This window comes from Prionailurus viverrinus, chromosome F2 (assembly GCF_022837055.1).
Source record: "Prionailurus viverrinus isolate Anna chromosome F2, UM_Priviv_1.0, whole genome shotgun sequence".
In the NCBI taxonomy this organism is placed as follows: domain Eukaryota; kingdom Metazoa; phylum Chordata; class Mammalia; order Carnivora; family Felidae; genus Prionailurus; species Prionailurus viverrinus.
Window position 1 is genome coordinate 62,753,720 of NC_062578.1, and position 20,033 is coordinate 62,773,752.

The window sequence follows — 20,033 nt, forward strand, 5'->3', positions numbered from 1 at the left end:
CCACCACCAAAACAGAGGAGTTAAAAGCCTGCCTGAATCACAGGACGGACAATGGCAGTGCATGTGAGGGACCCAGTGTTGTAGCACAAGACCTCAGAGCTCCTCTTCGCACCCACAGGGATTTTGCCGCAGCGTGGGTGATTAAGGACTTCACATCTGCGGCTGTGCGCCCGCCAGAAAGTCTAAATCAAAGTTTCCTCGTGTCAGGTGCGCATCGGCACCCATTTCCACCCTTTCAATAAAGCAGAGAATTGCTTCCACTGCCCTTGTTTTTTTCCTGAAGAGAATTCAAGATACCATTTACAGCTCTCAGTCTGTGTTCTGGAAAAGAGGGTAGAAGGCCTTAGCACCAGTGTGCCAGCCTTCTGGAAATGGAACATAATTTGCTCATGCCAAAAAGATTTTGGTGAGGCTTTGGCAGCTAGCCTATGTGTCTGTGTCAAGGATTACACTGCTTATCACTGAGTCCCGATACCTAGCCTGACGTGCAGTACGTACTCAAAAGTTGATGAATGGGTGAATAAGTATGTTTATTCCATTTCAACGTGCTTTTACAGTGTTAGATACATAGACCATACTCAGTAAGAAATCCTTTAAAAAATATGAAGGGAAAGATTAGGTAGCATTTAAACGTTGCACCCACCAATTAGCATTTTGGAAAGGCAAATAAAGACACACAAATGGTTCAAATATGACCCTGGTACTTTCTTAAAGTCTGAAGAGATTGTGGTAGTGTGTATCCCTCACTTCTCTGCTCTAGCATACATAGGTGCACGTGTCTAAACCGACACCCTCAAATACATATCCCGATGTGCACCTAGATAACGTCTACACAGGAAAACAACCGTTCACACATTTGTTAGTCAGGGCTTTGTTTACGCAGTGCTTCTACAGGGAGGAAGGAGTAAACACTCGTGAACCTTTTAAACTGCTGAAAGAGACATTTTTCAGTGCATTGCATGAACAAATGTGATGAGTCCAAGTCCCTACTAAGAAATTCAAGCCTGGAGAACTGGATAAATAAATATAAATGAATTCATTTGACTGAGTGACATTTTCATTTAATTAAAGCAGAAAATCAGCTCCAAAATGAATGATTATCCCGGACAAAGAAGCAGAAACTGGTCCTTAATTAATAAGTTTCTAATAGTTCTTCTGTGGACTGAGTAGTCTTTAGGGGAGAAGTACACGGGGGAGAAACAAGAGGGAACTAGAGAGGGAAAAGCCAGAAGACAATGCATATTTAAACTTTTAGGAATAGAAAATTAGAGACCATTTATTTATGCTTTCACACATGCCAAATCCTGCTAGACCAAAAGTATTACAGTCAAACTCTCTGTGTAACAAAACAAATATTCAAGTCTCAGGAAAGGATCAATTTAAAAAAAAACAACAAATAAATCCAGGTCAATGAAATTTCTGTTATTATGTCATCTCTTCCTCCTTTCCATGGCATGATCAAATGACAAAAGAAAAACCAAGTTTCATGATACTTAGAAGGATAATAGCTACATGTGTAGTTTACAGTAAGCATGAACCATGACAACCAACCAATGGGATAGAAATGGGACAAACCAAAACATACTGCAGTGCTTCTCACGTATTTTCAGAACCCCCACACACTGCTTTCATCAATGCTTCATGTTTAATAGTTTTTAGTGCTAAACATCTGTGCTGTTTCTCTGACATAACATGGAAAGCGGGAGACTTCAGATGGATATATCAAAGCCACACTGCCTCTTACATAGCAGACACTTGAAACCTTTGAGGTCACTGTTAATAATTTTCTGTGCATTCATTTATTTTGAATCAATTTCCATTAAATCAATTAAAACGCCAGCTGGCAAAATTTCATGTCATTGATCCAACAAGGTTCAGATTACTTGGGGGTATGTGGGGGCATCAGGAAATGCTAGGCTGGCATCTCTGCTTCATTATGTCATCAAATAGGGAGACAAATTTCTTATTGTCACAATATCTTGGGTATGCAGGAGGGGCTTAGCAAAAACACACACCTACCATTCCTAGCAGCCCAGAATAATGGGAAATGGAGGATGGAGAGTGAAACTATGTGTGATAAGCAAGGCATTAAGTGAAACCTTTCATGTGAATAGTCTCAAGCAGTAATTTTTAAAAGTACACTGGTGTCAAGAGGTTTTTTGTAAAAGAAAAAATGTATCGTTGGAAGAAGTGAGACTTAACAGCAGGCAGGTAGGGCAGCAAGAAAGAGCACTGGTTTTGGACATGACTAGTTATCTCACCCCCTGTGATGGTTAATTTTATGTGTCAACTTGACCAGGCCAGGGGGTACCCATATATTTGGTCAAACATTATTCTGAGTGTGTCTGGGACAGTGTCTTTGGATGAGATTAACATTTGAATAGGTAGAAGTAAAGCAGTTTGCTGTCTCCAATGTGGGTGGGCCTCATCCAATCAGCTGAATGTCTGAAAAGAACAACAAGGCTGATCCTCCCTCAAGTTAAAGGGGATCCTTTCTGCCCATTTTGAGTTAGGGCATGGGTTTTTCCCTGTCTTTGGGCTCTAACTGAAACACTGGCTCTTCTTGGATTTTTAGACTGCTGGTTTTTAAACTAGAATACCACTGGCTCTCCTATGACAACAAGACCCTGGGACTTCTCAGCCTCCACAACTATGAGAGCCAATTCCTTATAGTAAGTCTCTCTCTCCTCATATATGACTAAAATATTAAACATCTATCTCCTAATGGTTCTGTTTCTCTGGAGAACCCTGCCTAATATGTGCACTTTTAAATTGTGACCTTGAACAGGCACTGCAGCTCTCTGGGCCAAGTTTCTTTATCTATAGAATGGGGTTCATGATATCCATCTTACAAAATTATTGTGGGGACTAAATATAGAATTCAAAATGCCAAGTGTGCAAATAGGTGCACAATCAGTATTAGCTCCAGGCTTCCCTTTTGTGATAAACTGAAGATTTGGTAACTTGTGCCTTTGTATGGAAATACAGTATCTGATGCTGATGTTAAATAGTAATGATTTTGAAACGGTTGCCAAACTTTATAAAACCTCGACGGTTTCAAATATGGATCCCTGAACTGTTCCTTGTGAGCTGAAGCAGCCACTTTGTTTTCTCTTCTTCCGCCTTCTATTTGTAGAGGAGGTCCTACCAGAACAGCTTTGACAGCTTCATCTTTAACCTGTCTTGCACAGGAAATGGTGGGAGTCTTGGTGTAAAGTACCTTCTTTACTGCCCTGTCGGACTGCCCAAGAGAACCCATTTCATTTTGCCGCAGGGAAATGGGAGAGATGGGATTTCAGTTGCTGTCTCTTGGGAAGGATGGAGGGTGGGCCAGTTTCTTAGACCTTGAGGACATCACCTGCAAGGTTAGGTGGCTATGTAGGATGGGATCCACTCCATTGTGGGCTTTACTATGAGATGTTCTCATTTACCCCAAGAGCTGAAGACCTTCTCTGAGTTTACCTGGTCATTAAGCCCAAACGAGCTTTACTCATGCTGTGCCTGGTACACTACACACGTGGAATCTGCAATGGCCCTTAAACTTTCATCTGCATAAGCATCACGTGGGGGTAAAGCTGTGGAAAACCATACTGATGCCTGGACTGGAGAGCCTAATTCCACAAGCTCTGGAGGAAGGTCCAAGAATCTAGAGTTGTGAAGAAGCATGAAGAAAAGTCTGCCGCAGGGAGCATGGATTTGGGGGAGGAGAATGTGGTGCAGAGAAGTAAGGGATGGTCCTTTACAACCGTCTTCTTTACTGTTCCTCGATCTATCACTACGGGTTGTCTGGTCTCTTGAGTTGACTTCTCTCCACTCTCTCTTGCCACCACCCTCCTTCAGGCTGCCATCATCTCCTGCACAGATTAATGCAAGAGCTGCCTCACAGGAGTCCTGCCTCCAGTCTTGTCCCTCTTCAGGGCATGTGCTCATCTTTTGTTATACAAAGCTCATCAGGATGGTCTCTGGTTCAAACCTTTTAGTGGCCCGCCACTGTCTCTAAATTACTTAGGAGAGCAAATACAGAGGGTGTCACTTCACCCCGGCCCCTCTTAGTCTTGCCTCTCACCACCAGCTCCCCTCCCTCTCATGCTCTCCACCTTCTAACCAAATGAGCCTTCTGTCCAGCCTTCCACATGTTTCTGGGATGCACCAAGCTTCCTCTTCAATGTTGGCAACAGAACAGGCTGTTGCCTCCAACTGGGACATTTTTTCTTTCCATAGTCTCAAAGCCGACCTGCCCTACTCCCCTGCTCCATCTCCTGAAGGAGATTTTCCTGACCACTCAGAGTCACGGAGGTCCCGGCTGCTTACAGCTCCCAAAGCATAATTAACATCCCCTTTTGGATCATTCACCATGCTACAAAAGATAATTTGTTTGGAAGTGTCTTCTCCATTGAAATGTAAAATCTGTACATCTGAGAACTATGTCTCTCTTGCTTACTGAATTTCACCAACACCCAGTAAAGTCCAGGCACTCAGTAAATACAGATTTTTTTTTTTTTAGTAAATATAAGTGTTACACCATGGTATGTCTCTCTGAGACTCATTTTGGCCATTTTATATATTTGTTTGATGACTAAATAGAAAATTAACACGCCCTAACTAAATAGCTGACTCAGTTCAGAGGTCACTGCCTCTTGGAATCTTTCCTAACATACTTTCTGGTTTGGATGCACCTCCTACACGATCCTTGAATTCTATGTTTACAACTCTGTTGTGTCTCTTTCACTTGACTTCCACATCAAGGATTATTGTATCCATCCCTGTATCCCTAACACACAGCATGGAGTGCTGGGTTCATGGTATATGCTGAATGAATCGCTGTGTAACTGCTACTACATAAAGGGATGAAAAAAGGGATACTAATAGTGAAGGGGTTATTTCAGAGAAGCAGAGAAGATTTTGACACGTGGCTGGAGCACAAGGTTGGAGCAATCACAGTGTAGCCTACATGTGATGACTCCTGGAGATGGCAGGCAGAAACATGGATGCAATGAGAATCGTGAATATCTACGCTCTGTAGAGTTTTGCTCCAGGCACTGAGAATTGGGGGTCCCAAAGAAAAGGCCAAAGGAAAGCAGGCAATATATAATATTAGGGACAGAAATTCTAAAACATGCAGATGGTATATTTATCTGTTTCCTCTTAGAGAAGCCAAGGCAGCTCAGGGCATCCCTGAAATTGGCTTTGATTTTCTCTCCTCAGGTCCACATGCCATTGTCCTACTACAGCTGCCTTTTAAATGAAGCCCATAGGAGATTCAAACACCACAGAACCCAAATCTCAGGATTTAGCCTTCCCCTCAAGAAAGGAATCCAATGTTAGTTGTGGAAAACAAATGCCAATACAGTATCAGTAGTTCAAGATCCTTCAAATGCACAGTCAAACCACAAGGTGAAATAACAATGCAATCCCATGGCTATCTTGAATTGCTCAAACAAAAAACATCAAATGTATCTTTAACTTCACCCAGGACATTTAAATGCAAAGAAGTCAATAGTAAAAGAATTTTTAAGTTAGTGATTTCTGCAGAGGCAGACATAAATATTTGGAGTTTTGGGGGTTCCCTAATGGTTACTTTTCAGAATGCAAAAATGCCATAAAAAATGGAGTCGTGCAGAAGTAGTGACAAATAATTCCTCATAGAACATGTCCAAATTAAATAATTACGCTGGTTAGAGGGAACATCAATGCAGTCAGAACAGATATTTTTCTTCCTTTTTTAAAAAAAATTTTTCTTAATGTTTATTTGTTTTTCACACACACACACACACACACACACACACACACACACACACACACACACACACACTGCATGGGTGGGAGAAGGGCAGAGAGAGAGGAAGACACAGAATCCAAAGCAGCCTCCAGGCTCTGAGCTGTCAGCATGGAGCCCGACACGGGACTCAAACTCATGAACTGTGAGATCATGACCTGAGCTGAAGTCGAATGCTCAACCAACTGAGCCACCCAGGCGCCCCCAGATATTTTTCTACCATGAAGAATGGAACAGATAAGAAGGGTCCATTTGAAGCCTCACTTCAAACACCAGCCATAATGGAGTCCCATGATGAAAATGAAACAGGGGTGGATGCTAACTAGAGTGTACACATCACAATGCTAACCCCTACTGACACACTGATGTGTGAGCTCAACAATCCCCCAAAGAAGTCTATGTTTAGGCCTTTAAATATAAAGCTATAACAGAGAGAATTTCTCTGAAAGCTCAAATACTTGATAAAATTAGAACTATTCCTGGCCATACAATTTGTATAACAGGGTATGGGGATTCTGAAATGTGTTGGGGCAAAAGCTCAAGAAGGTAGCAGATTGAGGAAATGCTATCTTGGAGGCAACTTAGAAGTGACATGTGGTTGGCAGGTCCTAATCAAATAACACTGGACGAGCAAGTGGTAATGAAAGACCCCAATTTTAGAAGAATAATCTCCATGAAGTCTTAGAAGATTCCTGATCCAACGTTCTCATCTACCGTGGGCCACTGGGCAATTCCTGGGTCTTAGGAGAAAAGGCTCAACTTATAGTTGCTTGACAGTATCTCTCACATTTAAAATTGAAAATAGTGGGCCAAAAGACTCAAGGAAGGAGTGGCTTATATATTTAAGAGCCCCTTGCAAAAGGTATATTTAAGAGCCATTGCCATCAAGTTTACTGGTCAAAATAATACAAAAAGATCACAAAGGAATAAAAGAGATTTTGTGCAATTTTGCCCGTGGAAGATTCAAAATAGCTTTGTAGCTACTATTTTTTTTATTATGAATCTGTAAAAAATTGACATTGTATTTACTTCTTTGAGAAGATTAAGTTGAGAATAGTAAATAAGAGAAAAGGAGAACAATTAATTTTAAATGAGTAAATATATGCAGAGGATCCACTCTCTGCTAAGTACCATGCTAGGCGGTAGGAGAGCAAAGGGAAATCAGAAGACCATGAAGTTGTCCATGTTCTATAGGGGAGATGGAGAGATCTCATGCTACCTTGCCTTTGTATAGGCTCCTCCTCTGCCTCATGCCAGCCCTTGGCCATCTATCAAAACTTGTATCTTGCAAGATCTAGTTCATGTATTATACCTTTGGCATGTCTTCCTTTACCCCACATATTCCCAGGTGAGGCTAGGTTCCAGTTCCGTGGCATTACTACACATCTATGCATTTCTATAGGGGCATATACATCCTATCCTCATTGCTAGACTGAGTGTTCCTTTCTAACCCCAGTACCACAAAACCTGGTCCTCACTGGATGGAAGTACAAATGGATACTAAATGGATACTATGCAATAAAGACATTATTAGTATGAACAAAGTGCTTAGTAATGAAGACGAGAGAATGATTGGTTCTGCCTGACAAATGAGGTAAGTCTTCTCAGAAGAGGTTGTATCTCATCAAGACTAGGTCCTTTCATGAGTTTTATTATACCATATTCATAACAACTCTGAAATAGGTCCTATTCCCATTTTTATAACTGAAGATTCTTAATCTCTGACAAGTAACTTGCCCAAAGTTAATACATCTATGAAATGCCCAGAATGGCTTTCTATGGAATGCTAAAAAGTTTAGATTTTATTCTATAGGCATTTGGGAGCCATCAAATGTTTTAAGGAGGGATATAATGTCATCAGAAATATATTACAATTAAGTCTGGCAATAGAAGCAGGAAGTTAATTAAAGGAGAACAAATGGGGCAGAGCAGAGACTAGAGATCAAGTAGCTAGTAGGTTATTCTTAGGCCTGGGAAGGAGCTAAAGAGGAATGGTTTAACACAGTGGCCAGCAGGGTCATGGGGTATGGAATGACTGGAAACCCATTTAACAGGCAGGAGTCAGAAGGTTTGGTCACTGATTATACATGCATGGTGAGGGAAAAGGTGTAATCACAGGTCAGGTGACTCTGAACCTTCTACGATAGGTGATGGAATGAATAATGGCATTATTAAGCTTGAGAAGCAGCACAAGGGTTAAAATAGGCTGGGGAGATGGTCAGAAAGACAATGGAGTCTATTTTGGACATTTTAAATTTGAGATGCCAGTAGAATATTCAGAGTTCACCTTTTAAGGAGATTAAAGATCTGAAGCTTCATAGAGGTCTAAGATGTATTTGAGAGTCACTATGGAGCAAGGGATGGTTAAAAACAATGGCAGTGGACAACATTCTCCAGACAGCATGAACGATGAGAAGAGCTAAGAGGGTCTATTCTCCAGGTGGCATCAACATTCTGGAGTGATACAGGAAGGTGGCTTGCTATCAACCAGAGAAGGAGCCATTAGAAAAAGAGGAGAACCAAGGGAGTCATTATCATGCTCATGTAGACAGATGAGCACCAGGGAGTCAAAGCTCAATGTTGTACAATAATAAGGAAGAAAAGCTGAGTATGAAGACAATGGAATGTGAACACAGATTTGTAACACCAGTGGCACAGCTAAATAAAAGACATGGAGAAGACTGGAAACCCAAATAGTGTAATTTGGAAGACCCTAGGAAAGGCCATCAGACATACCTTACATATGCGTAAAAGGAAATCTGATTGGCTCAAGTTTTCTTTCCCAGAAGCTGGAAATATTGCTATAATTATGTTCCTCAGAACAAAGACAAAGAAAGCATTTCTTAATGACAATTGAGATGCTAAGAAAAATTTAGTCAAATGAATCAGTGAACTGTAAACATATTTGACCTTGACTTATTTTGAGACAATTTACTAGAAACTCTCAGAAAAACAGAGGCCTCTTAAGATGGTGGTAACTCAAGGTAGGGCACTAGGTAAGACTTATACAAAGATGCAATGATTTTCAGAAAGCTTGTAACATTTTTGTATGTATTAAAGCCAGTCTCTAAGACTATTTTTCTTCCTTTATTACCTTAAGAATACTGGCCTGGCAGTTTCTTACGAAATTAGTCACAGAATTACAATATGACACAGCAATGCCATTTCTAGATACTTATCCAATGAAATGAAAACTCATGTTTCTACAAAAACCTGTACATGCATGCTTATAATAGTTTTATGAGTATTTACAAAACTTGAAGCCCAGATGTCCCTCAACTGGAGAATGTGGTATATACAACTGTGGGCTATCCATCCAATGGAATACTAGGCACTTAAAATGAATGAATGGAAGCACACCATAGCTTTGATAAGTCTTAGTGAATTATAGTATGTGAAAGAAGTCCGACTCTATGATTCCATTTATGACATTCTGGAAAAGGCAGAACTAAAGAGACAGAAAACAAAGCACTGGTTGCCAGAGGCTGGGGGTAATGAGAACTTTTATTTTATATCTTGATTGTGGTGGTGGTTATACAACTATATGCATTTGTCAAAAGCTGCAGAGCTATATACTAAAAATGGTGAATTTTACTGTATGTAAATTATACTTTAATTAAAAACAGTAAGAAAAAAAGAATACTGGTCTGGGAATTAGAACAGGGATCTAGTTTCAGTTATGCCACTAACCAGCTGTGTAACCACGAACTATGCTCTAATCCTCTTTGGGTCTTGGAGCCCAAAACTGTAAAATGAGATTGAAAAATTTTTCTCAAAGAGTCTATTGCTATGTTCTACAAAGACTTCCTTCTTTAAGCAATGTGGTGGACCAGATGGCCTATTTCAGATCAGATGGCCTACTTCAGTTGAAGTATCACTGCGGGGGTGACTGGACTAAAATACCCAATCTGTACACATGGTTCTGAAAAGTCTTCTTGGATTAGAAAGTAGTGTTTCTAATTTGTGTCGTTCCAAAAGATGAAGCTCTAGGAAAGTCCTCTGGTCATGCAATTCTTAACTAAAATTTAACACATATATTTGGACAATGTGGAAAAAGTCCTTTGGGAAATGCTAATGTTTAATGAGCTATATGTGGCCCTGGTAAACAATCATGGTCTTCTTTTTTTCACTTCGTAGGCACTAATTATAAAGGCATTTGAAGATGGTGGCATTTACGGTCTTCATCTGCTTTATCCTCCAGGGTGGATACTGGTTTCTACTGCCCGAAGTTACTCAACCCTCATCGTTGTGGTTACATTTTTACACTATCCAAGTATTTGTAGCCAAAGAAGACATTGAAAAGTGTTCCTGAGATTGAGGGAAGTATTTACAACTCAAAAGGGAAGACACTAAGAATAAATCATAATCTTGATAATGATGTTAAAAGTTTACATTTTTAACCCTGAAGAGCAGGAATCCACAATCTATGGCCCATCAACTATGTCTGTAATAATAAAGTTTTATTGGTATACTGCTATGCTCAATACATTTAAGATTATCTGTGGTTGTTTTCACATGATGTAGTAGTTGTAATCGATACTGTACAGCCCTTAAAGACTAAAATGTTTACATGTGGCCCTTTTCAGGAAGAGAAAACAATGTCTGCCCACCCATTTTCATAGATTATCATGAACTACGCTATATGGTTTCCACATAAAATTTCAGGACTCATAGCACCACCATGAAATAGGAGTTCTTATCACCATTTGACAGATGAGAGGTACTGAAATGTAATGCATAAAAGTTTTCTGTTGACTCAGATAGACCTGTATAGTGCTTTTTTACTAGCTGTCTGACTTTGTCACGTAAATTCTTCATCCTCCATTTCCCCATATGTAAGTCGGGGCTAACAACAGTACTGTCAGGAGTTGATGTGACAATTAGCGCAGTGATTTGTATACAGTAAAATTTGAAACTCATTAGCCATATGAGAAAGTCAGCTTTCAGTATCCCTGGGGTGTTTTTCTTCCCACAAACACTGTCCATTATTAAAAAGCTAAGGATGCCCCTCATATGCTTGGTTATGAATTAATTTGATACCATGCACTGTTGCTATTACATAAGGAACATTTCTCCTGTCTCTCATGAATCAAGAAGAGAATAATGATGTTTCCAGCCCAGTACTGCATTTCCCAAGAGACAACTGGAGGTGCCCTGACATGAGTGAGTTTTCTGCAGGAATGAACAAAGCCATAAGCCCACCAGACTGACATCCTGGCCACTCCATGGACAGGACACAGAAGACTAAAAGGCTGTATGGAGGAAGAAACCACCTAAATGGGACCCAAGGGAACAACATTTAAAGCAGGGCCAAACATTGGTTATGTTTCTTGCAAATGTCAGGTAGTTACAGGGCCACTGTGGATAAAAGAAGGAAAATCAGAGGCCAGTATTTCAGCTGAAGAACAGTTCTGGCTTTAGGTGATAAGCAGTTTTAAAAATTTTTGTCACGATTCAATGATGGTGTCTATTAACTGATACATTTACTATGAATCCCACACACGTTTAAAAAATACCTTATAGTTTGTTTGTTTTTGTCTTTGGGTCAGCATCCAGAAGGAGGAGAGTAAGGAAAAAGGAGGGTAGAAACTTCATATTCCCTGTGTTCAGATGACCCACAGTAACCAGCTAGAGCCCTCATAGTCCTTTTGAGACCGTCTTAGTCCTAAAACGGTTACATGGCTCTTGACCAACTGTGTGTATAGAATCAATAGCTTAAGCCAGTTTTAAAACAGCCATCAAAAAGTTGGAAAAGTAGGCTTAATTATCCAGTGTTTCCTTTAGAAACATGTTCAGGGATTTCTAAAAGTTATGTAGCATTCTATAATCTTTGTTTGTACTTATCCAGCATATTATTTCTTACTGATTAATATTTGCAGAGATAAAGAATCAAATATTCAATACTGAACCACATATCATTCTTATGGTGAATTTCCATACAATATATATGTTATGCCAGTCAGATAACTTGGGTGGAATAGTGTTCCAATTTTTATTATAGCCAACCTAGACCCCAAATATTTTAAGCCTACCCCAGCTGTCTTTAGAACTTCTATTATCAGTGATTAAAAACAACTTGTCAATTTTTTTTGTTTCGCGTTTTTTCAAAAAGAAACCATCATTTCAATAAGGCTATAGATTTTCTAAAGTCTGCCTGGCATGAAATGAGTCTGAACATTAACATGTAAAGGACAAGCAATAAAAAAGGTAATATGAGTGCAGACAAAATATCGAAGAGCTAGAGAACGTGATCTCTCCTAAAAGGAGTGGAATGAGAGAATGCAAAAGGCACAGCTTTTCAAAGCTAAAGAAAGTGACAAGAACTGAATTGAAAAGGCTGAACTTAGCATTACCTTCCCAGAACACAAACATATATTTAGCTTAATAGACTTGAGTACTATCTCAGGAAAAATCTTATATATTATGCATCTAGGGCAATGAAAGCTGTAGAAAATGATTTTGCAAAGCAAACACACTGCAGGCTGACAGTAGCAGAGGGAAAAAAAAAAGAGTCCAAGGCACATGAGAGGAGTTTAGGTCTCATTTTCTACATATCATCACAGGAGGAAAACAAAAGAGAAGAGGAAGCCTGACGCTGAACAGAACCTGGCAGAACGATACATGTGATTGAAGCTTAAAAATGTGCATGTGTTTTCTGATTATAACCATCATACAGATTCAAACTAGAAAACTTGGAAAATATATTAAAAAAAATAAACAAAATCACCCACCATCCCACCACCTACAGAGAACCATTATCAAAATATTGGCACATTCACTGGCATCCCTTTTTCTGTGTACACATAAAAATATGTTCTTTCTAAGAAATTTGGTTCATATTGTAAATATGAAATTTTTACATGGTCTTCCCCCCCCCCACTTCCTATTACTTCTTGAGCACTTCCCATGTTGTCAAATATTTTGTGAAGATTTCATTCTAATGACCGCATTGTATTGTATCTCATGAGTTTCAGCAGACTTACTTGTTTCTTTCCATATTGCTGAAGCTCTAGGCTGTTCATAATTTTTCAGTTTTATAAATAGCACTGGGGATGGACTTTCTTGTAATAAATCTTTGAATCTCTATTTACTTCTTCAAAGAAACCAAAAAGTATATCAGGATGTCAGATTCAGATTTAAATCACTCAGTGTACTTGTACCTATAAATTTACCACTGGATACCTCTGGAGACAAATGCGAATAATGCATATCAAACAAACACACTGTTTTCGTATCACTCAAAGTCTGTATTCATCCTTGAAGAGCGGTCATCTTCAGGCAGTACATCGCTTTCTCTAGGCAAATGGTCTATTACTGGGTTATAATCTAAATGCAATAACACGAAAGTTGGCTGACCCAGATTTCTCCAATATCAGTATGCATGCAATTACAATATTCTACAGATTGAAAAATTCCCCAGGCTCTCAAAAACACATATTTTATCATCCTTTCACAACGATGTATAATGGACATTAAAATAAATAAAGGGTTATAGCCAGTGGACGTTGATAGCAACCAAATCTTATGTAGACACGCAAGCTACATACAGCATTAACTTAAAACTTTTCCTCAAATTCTAGCTTTATTCTGTCACTTGAGTCCTCTCCAGTGTTCCCAATATATTGAATTTATTAATGATCCTTATTTAGAATTGCATGGTCATAATATCCCAGGCTTAAATTCTCTACAGTCTATTTTTAAAAAGTGATTCTACTGGGGCGCCTGGGTGGCTTAGTCAGTTAAGTGTCTGACTTCGGCTCACGTCGTGATCTTATAGTTCGTGAGTTCGAGCCCCACGTTGGGCTCCAGGCTGACAGCTTAGAGCCTGGAGCTTGCTTTGGATTCTGTGTCTCCCTCTCTCTCTGCCCCTCCCCTGCTCATGCTCTGTCTCTCTCACTCTCTCTCTCAAAAATAAATAAACATTAAAATTTTTTTACGTGATTCTATTTTCAGGATGCCAAATAGCATTCTCAAAAATCTCTAAAGAGTGTATGTGTTCATGCGTGTATATATACACAGACACATACCTTTAAAATGTTTTCCTCCCATTAGTTAGTGAAAAGCAAAGTAACATGAAACATAACAAAAATCCCACTTGTATTGTGATCGTATGAACTATGGAATCACGCAAATTCCAAGGCCCCCTCAGAACTGGTAGTCAGACTAAGAGAGCTTGGGCTGCACTGTACAACTCTAGGGGGTGCAACTGTATCTGTATCTCTAGGTTGTGCAGGGCACATCCTATACAGCTATATGTAATGTCCTTGAAACTAGGTCACGAGATATTTCCATTTGCTCATTCATTATTTGTTTGTGCATCCTTCCCCCAGTGACCTATGAAAAAGAGAAGTTTCCCTATGAAAAGGAGGGAAGTGGCCTTTATATCTATATCCCCCCCCCCTTTTTTTTTTAAATAAAAGCAATTCTGCAAAAAAACAATAGTTTCTCTCTGGCTCCCCTTTGTCATGATGGGAATGGTTTCTTTCTTCCCATCTTCCCCTTATATCCACCCACGAGGCAGCAGCGGGGTACCTTGTGTGAGTAACTGTAGGTTTCTGACTTCTTCTCGCACCTTCAGCTGGAGCACCTGTTGTAAGATGTGCTGCCGGAGGTTTTCCTGGGCAATCCCCATTCGCTCAAGCTTTTTGTCAGTGAGTCTCAGCAGGGCTCGCCCTGCAGGGTTTCAAGAAATAAAAGAAAAAGCAAATGAACAATGGCCAGAAAGGATTTCCATCTTCGTTTTGGCTAACCCTGCCATAATAGTAGTTTCCTTCTAAACAGATAATTTAGAAGAGAGGGTCCTCGATTATTCTTACTGACAAGAATTGATAATCCAGATAAAGAAAACACACAAATTAAAAAAAAAAAGAACCCCAATTTTCATCTAATTTTGGCAATCCTCAACTGAAAACACACTGAGTTAAATAAAATCGCAAAATTTTAACCTGGGTATTTTGGATACAGATTGCAGGTTTCCATAGAAACAACGCACTTCGTCAGGTGATGGGTCCTGCCTGAGGCTGGCCCACAGGAGCCCAGCGGAAGACCTGGATGTTGTATGTGTGGTTATAGAGAAACTCCACCAATGTTTCACCCAGGTTACAATAATGTTTCTGTGAAACATGCATTTAAAGTTCCAGTTTTAATCTGCAGGCAGTCACCTGCAGGCATTGCAGCCCTCGTGCTGGGTTAGAGATCCATCTCCAGCTGGTGGGAGCTAAAGCTTAATCCCAATCTCTGGCCCAAGGCAAGGGCTGCAGCAGCCTGATGGGTGAGGGAAGCAGGGTGAGTGAGGGCATCTAAAGATTGCAAAACCAGGAGCCCCCGGGTGGAAGAGCCTGCAGTGTGCAGACACCCGGGGTCCTGGGCAGCCAGGCCTGGTTTCCTTCCAACCCCTCTTTCCCCAGGAGGTCTGCCTGGTCTTCCACTTCCCAAGCACTCCATCGTCGTACCTGCACACCTTTCTCATTTCAACTGGGGTCGAGTCAACTACTTGTGGTCAATGGTCTATCTTTGAGTGTATTATCATATGCACTTCAGAAAATAAGTTCTCTACCTCCTCAGAATAGAAACCCCACAGCCACAAGGTGGGGTTCATGGACATTTTCATCAGAGAAATAGGGAAGTGTATGTGGCCTGGGACAAGAGAGACAGGCAAATGGAAAGAACCAGGTAGGAACAATCTATTTCGTTTGCTCTTTTTACCTCCCTTTAGCCCTTGCTAAATGCATCAGGTGGGATGTTAGGTAACATGTTACAGTAACAAATGATCCCCAAATATCAGTGGCTGCAATACGGTTTACTTCCTGTTTAGTGTGCACATCAAATGCAAGTCCATCCACCTTGAACCTTGATTATTGTAGCAAAGGGAAAAGAGAAGATATTAAAAGGTCTCATAGCATCAACAAAAGGCTCAGCCTAGAGGTCATTTACAGATCATAGGCTGGAACTAATCCCATGAACTTTCCCACCCACACAGGTTCACACATGGCTTCTGGCATGTGCCAGGAAACGGAGAGAAATATTTGATGAGCGGCACTGATAAGAACTACACCAAGACAGACGTGGCTTTGGACCAGTGCCTGGCAAGAAAATGAGTGCAGTGAGCTGTGGTGTTCTGAAGCTTCAGTAAAATCGACGTGTGGAAGAGGAAGGAGAGGCAAGGGGAAAGGAATCCGAGGTAGCCATAGCTGAGGCTTGGTAACACCAGGCAGATCGTGGTGGCCATGAGAAAGGAAACGAAGAGCATACACAGACTCAAGTAGTTCTGGTTGTCTCCTGTGATAGAATAACGCCCTCCCCTCCCAAGATGTCCATGTCTTCACCTCTGGGACCTGTGAATTTGTTACCTTATGTGACAAAAGGGACTTTGTAGGTGTGATTATGGTAAGGGTCTCAAGATGGGAGATTATCTGGCATTAGTAGGTGAGTCCTATCTAATGACACAGGTATTTATAAGTGAACGAGACAGGAGCGTCATAGACAGAGTTGTGACAATGAAAGCAGAAGTCAGAGTGAGGTGGCCGCAAGTCAAGGAATTCATGCTTCTAGAAGATGTAAGAGACAAGGACATGGATTCTCTCTCATATTCACCATGAGGAAGCATCTCTACCAAAACTGTGATTTTTCCGTAAGACTCATTTTGGACTTCTGAGCTCTAAAACTGGAACACAGTAAACTTGTGTGGCTTTATACCACAAAGTTCGTGGTCATTTGTTAGAGCAACAACTGGTCGTTTGACTGAAATTTAACATATTTTTAAGAAATCAACCAATGGATTCAGATTCCCTTTCCTAATTTCTGGGCAGTGACATACTAAAAGGTAGAGAACTAAGGGGGTGGTGAGCCCAAGTCCCAGGGTTCCAGGACAGCCCTGCCATCAAATGCTCTCCTCACTGTCAGACCTTGGTCCTGAAGTTCCATTAGAAAACTACAGAATGGGATTTGGCAGCCTTTATGTGGATAACCCGCTTCCAAATAAGACCTCCAACTCTCTATAGCTGTTCTCAACTTACAAATACTATATAAGAAAAAAAATCCCTGAAGTTCAGATGATCTGAATCCCTCTCAACATCTCACGTAGATCACCCATCCTTATTTCTGTTCCTTTCAGCAATTAACTGAGCTGTGGCTTCACAAGCTGTGACATTCAGGAGCCAGCTCCGCTGAGGCAATGGTAACACACACGGGGGTTCGGACACGGTAAGTCGGCTGGTCTGTCACTAGAGCACAGTGCAGTAAGTCAGAGTGAGGATTTTGTTCTGTTGTGCATGGCTCAGCTTCTCTCTTTGGTGGCCCCCTGAGGACCTGTAGCCTCAGCCTTTCCAGTAATGTACCTGACTGGTCAAAGTGTAGCTAAAAGCCCTATCAGAATGTTATCTACTACTCGGGTGGGTTAACAGCCTCAGCTCTGAAAACGCAAGTTACAAAATTCCAATAGCTATAAAAATCTGTGCACTGAAGACTTTGTGGTACAAACAATAGTGCCTATCAACACGTCACATGTTAAATACTCAGCTGTTCAAACGGTTTTATCCAAATCCTGAGAAAATAGATGTTATTATTTCCATCTTGTAGGAAGGAAAATTGAGAAGTTGAAAAAAAAAAACACAAGAGCTTTTCCGAATTCCTCCTACTATACCTTTGGTTGTGCTTTCTCTTCTTTGGGAGGAAACCAAAAGGCTTAGATCACAAGAAGGGAGATTATGGGGAATTGTATAGAAGAATTTCCTGATAAAACGACTTCTAAAACAGATCATGATCTGCACGCTGAGGATGTTATGAACAAAATCTGACTCACTGTCTTTCTTGGATGGAAGGTCCATGGTTCTGAAAAATCTGCCCAATAATTAGATCATTTTCAGCAGGAAAAGTCCCATTAACTGCCTGTCCCACCACCTACTGTTGACTACAAAATAGTGACCACAAAATAGTACCCAAATAAAAGTGGATCTCCTTCTGATGCTGGTGTCAGGAAAGTGTTAAGTCGTCAATCAACAACCACATTTTATTTTTGCAGCGTATATTGTCACTTTGTGTTGCTTAGCATTAATATCCAATTGTTAATTCAACACTTACTGAGCACCCACTATGTCCCTGTCACTTTGTTATTCACTTTGAGTATAATGAACAGGACAGACAGGGTCAATCTTGGTGCCTTCAGAATGGCAAGACAGGCAGTAAATGATAAATGTTTACACGTATGTGAGAAGTCCTAAGAAAGAACAAATAGGAGATCACAGAACTGGGTGACCTAACTTGGTCCAGGAAGCTGTCTTTGAGTAAAGAATATTTAGGGGTGCCTGGGTGGCTTGGTCGGTTAGGCATCCAACTTCGGCTCAGGTCATGATCTCGCAGTCCATGAGTTCGAGCCCCGCGTCGAGCTCTGTGCTGACAGCTCAGAGCCTGGAGCCTGCTTCAGATTCTGTGTCTCCCTCTCTCTCTGCCCATCCCATGCTCACGCTCTGTCTGTCTCTGTCTCAAAAATAAATAAACGTTAAAAAAAATTAAAAAAAAAAGAATATTTAACCTAGGACTTTGGGAGTAAGTGTTAGTCAGACCAAGACCATTGGATAAAGCAAAGATTTTTTAAGAAGTCCAGCAACCCCAGGGATGAAAAGGGATACCACTATTGCAGACAGAGAATGTTCCGACAGAGGCGTGCTGTTATGGCTTTTACATTCCCCGCCTTTTCTCCCGAGAGTGTGTTGGGCACCTTGCTCTGCAGTCAGTTGTCTAGACGGGGGAGGAATCGAGAAAAATCAATTCAGTATCAAAAGAGGAACACCAACTAAATGTCCTGATACTCCAAACCGGTTATAAATGGTATTTCGTTAATGCAGGCTGCTAGGTTCTTAGAGTAGGAAAAGACTTAAAGCCCTTCACACTGATCATATGCTGACCTTTTACTTCTTTCCTTTATTAAGCATTTATTGAGCACCACTGTATGCCTGACACTATTCTGGGTACTTAGGCTGTGGAGAGGAGCGGTATCTTCTGTCTTCATGGAGCTTACCATTTAGTGTGAGAGGCGGACAATTTACAAATGAACTGACATGCAGGGACTCCTACTGGAAGGATGGCACTTTGTAGTTTGGGTGGTGAGGCAAGACCTCCCTCAAGAGGTGACACTGGAGCATCCAGAAGTGTCAAAGCCATCAGAGGAATGGCAGGAAGGCTAGCGTCACTAGGGCAGAGTAGATGAGAGAAAAATAAGAAATGAGGCCTGAAAGAAGGCAGGTGTCAGATCACACAGGGTCTCCTAGGTCTTGGCGAGGACTTTGGATTTTATTCTGAATATGGGAAATTTTGAGCAAGGGATGACGTGGGTGGGATCTCATGTACTGAATCCCTCTGGTCACGATGTGGAGAATGGACTGGGGGTGTGGAGGGGGGGAGGTAAGGAACAGTGGGAAGAGTGAGCACACTGCCATGGTAGTCAAACCATGAGGTGCTGGTGCCTTGGACGAGGGTGGAGGGGAAGAAGTCATAAGTAGTAGAATTCTGAACTGTGACACCTAGAAGTGGGGTGTGAGCAAAAGGCAAACCTCAAAGATGATGCAGGTTTTCAGTGTGAGATGGGAGGGGGCACCATTTCAGCACAGGAAGTTGAGTCACTACTTGGAGAGAGGTGTGTTAGAGGCAAAAGAAATCATGGTAGTGTCAGTGCTATTTTCTTCTCTTGAAGTCATCTGGGATATAGAGAAGTGATGAAAAGAACAGAATGAAACAAAGGAGGATGATTAGAATACTCTTCCTTCTTCCCTGTAGTGCTTTCAATCCTTCAACATTCTTCTCCGATCCCAAAGCTCTGAGCTGACTGGGGCAAGGTGAGCATGAGCACATCCCAGTGGAATTTAGAGAAACACGAGAAACCCATCATGACCCAAGTTCTGTACTGCTCGACCCCCAGCAATGGTTTCAGTGCTAAAAATGCTACCTAGGACCCTCTGCAGAAGCTCAAGCCAGGGAATATTCGATGAGAAAGTTCACCCAGCAGAAACATGGATCTGATGGCCTGCTAACGGGCCTGGAAAATTAGTACTTTGCTGCAATGTAAGCTTGAGCATATACGTGAAAGCTTTATCAAGTGTGGTCCACCACAATGCCAGCTCCATAAGAGTCAGTATCTTCGCTGTCAGCTTCCCTACTGTCACTTACTCCCTATGGCTGCATGCGACGCTCAAGAAATATTTATTGAATGAATACATCTAGTTTTACTAAATGAATGTTCTCTTCTTTACTCACATACTGATGA

The 20,033-nt window shown here is 41.0% G+C and overlaps 1 protein-coding gene and 1 long non-coding RNA gene across 11 annotated transcripts in view; one reads left to right on the forward strand and one right to left on the reverse strand.

Moving 5' to 3' along the window:
* The window catches only part of SAMD12 (sterile alpha motif domain containing 12), a 384,154-nt gene that overhangs the window by 148,079 nt on the left and 216,042 nt on the right, over nt 1–20,033 (reverse strand). For all 9 annotated transcript variants that reach the window (XM_047842709.1, XM_047842704.1, XM_047842705.1 and 6 more), the window contains one exon: nt 14,309–14,449. In XM_047842709.1, coding sequence (XP_047698665.1) covers nt 14,309–14,449 — 141 coding nt within the window. The remainder of the gene's footprint in view (nt 1–14,308; nt 14,450–20,033) is intronic.
* LOC125156558 (uncharacterized) lies at nt 121–10,204 on the forward strand. 2 transcript variants are annotated; one of them, XR_007148669.1, is made up of 4 exons: nt 121–490; nt 2,576–2,672; nt 7,233–7,370; nt 9,978–10,204. It is a non-coding gene; the product is annotated as an uncharacterized LOC125156558 (long non-coding RNA). The 2 variants fall into 2 exon arrangements; XR_007148668.1 differs by having other exon boundaries at nt 9,914–10,007.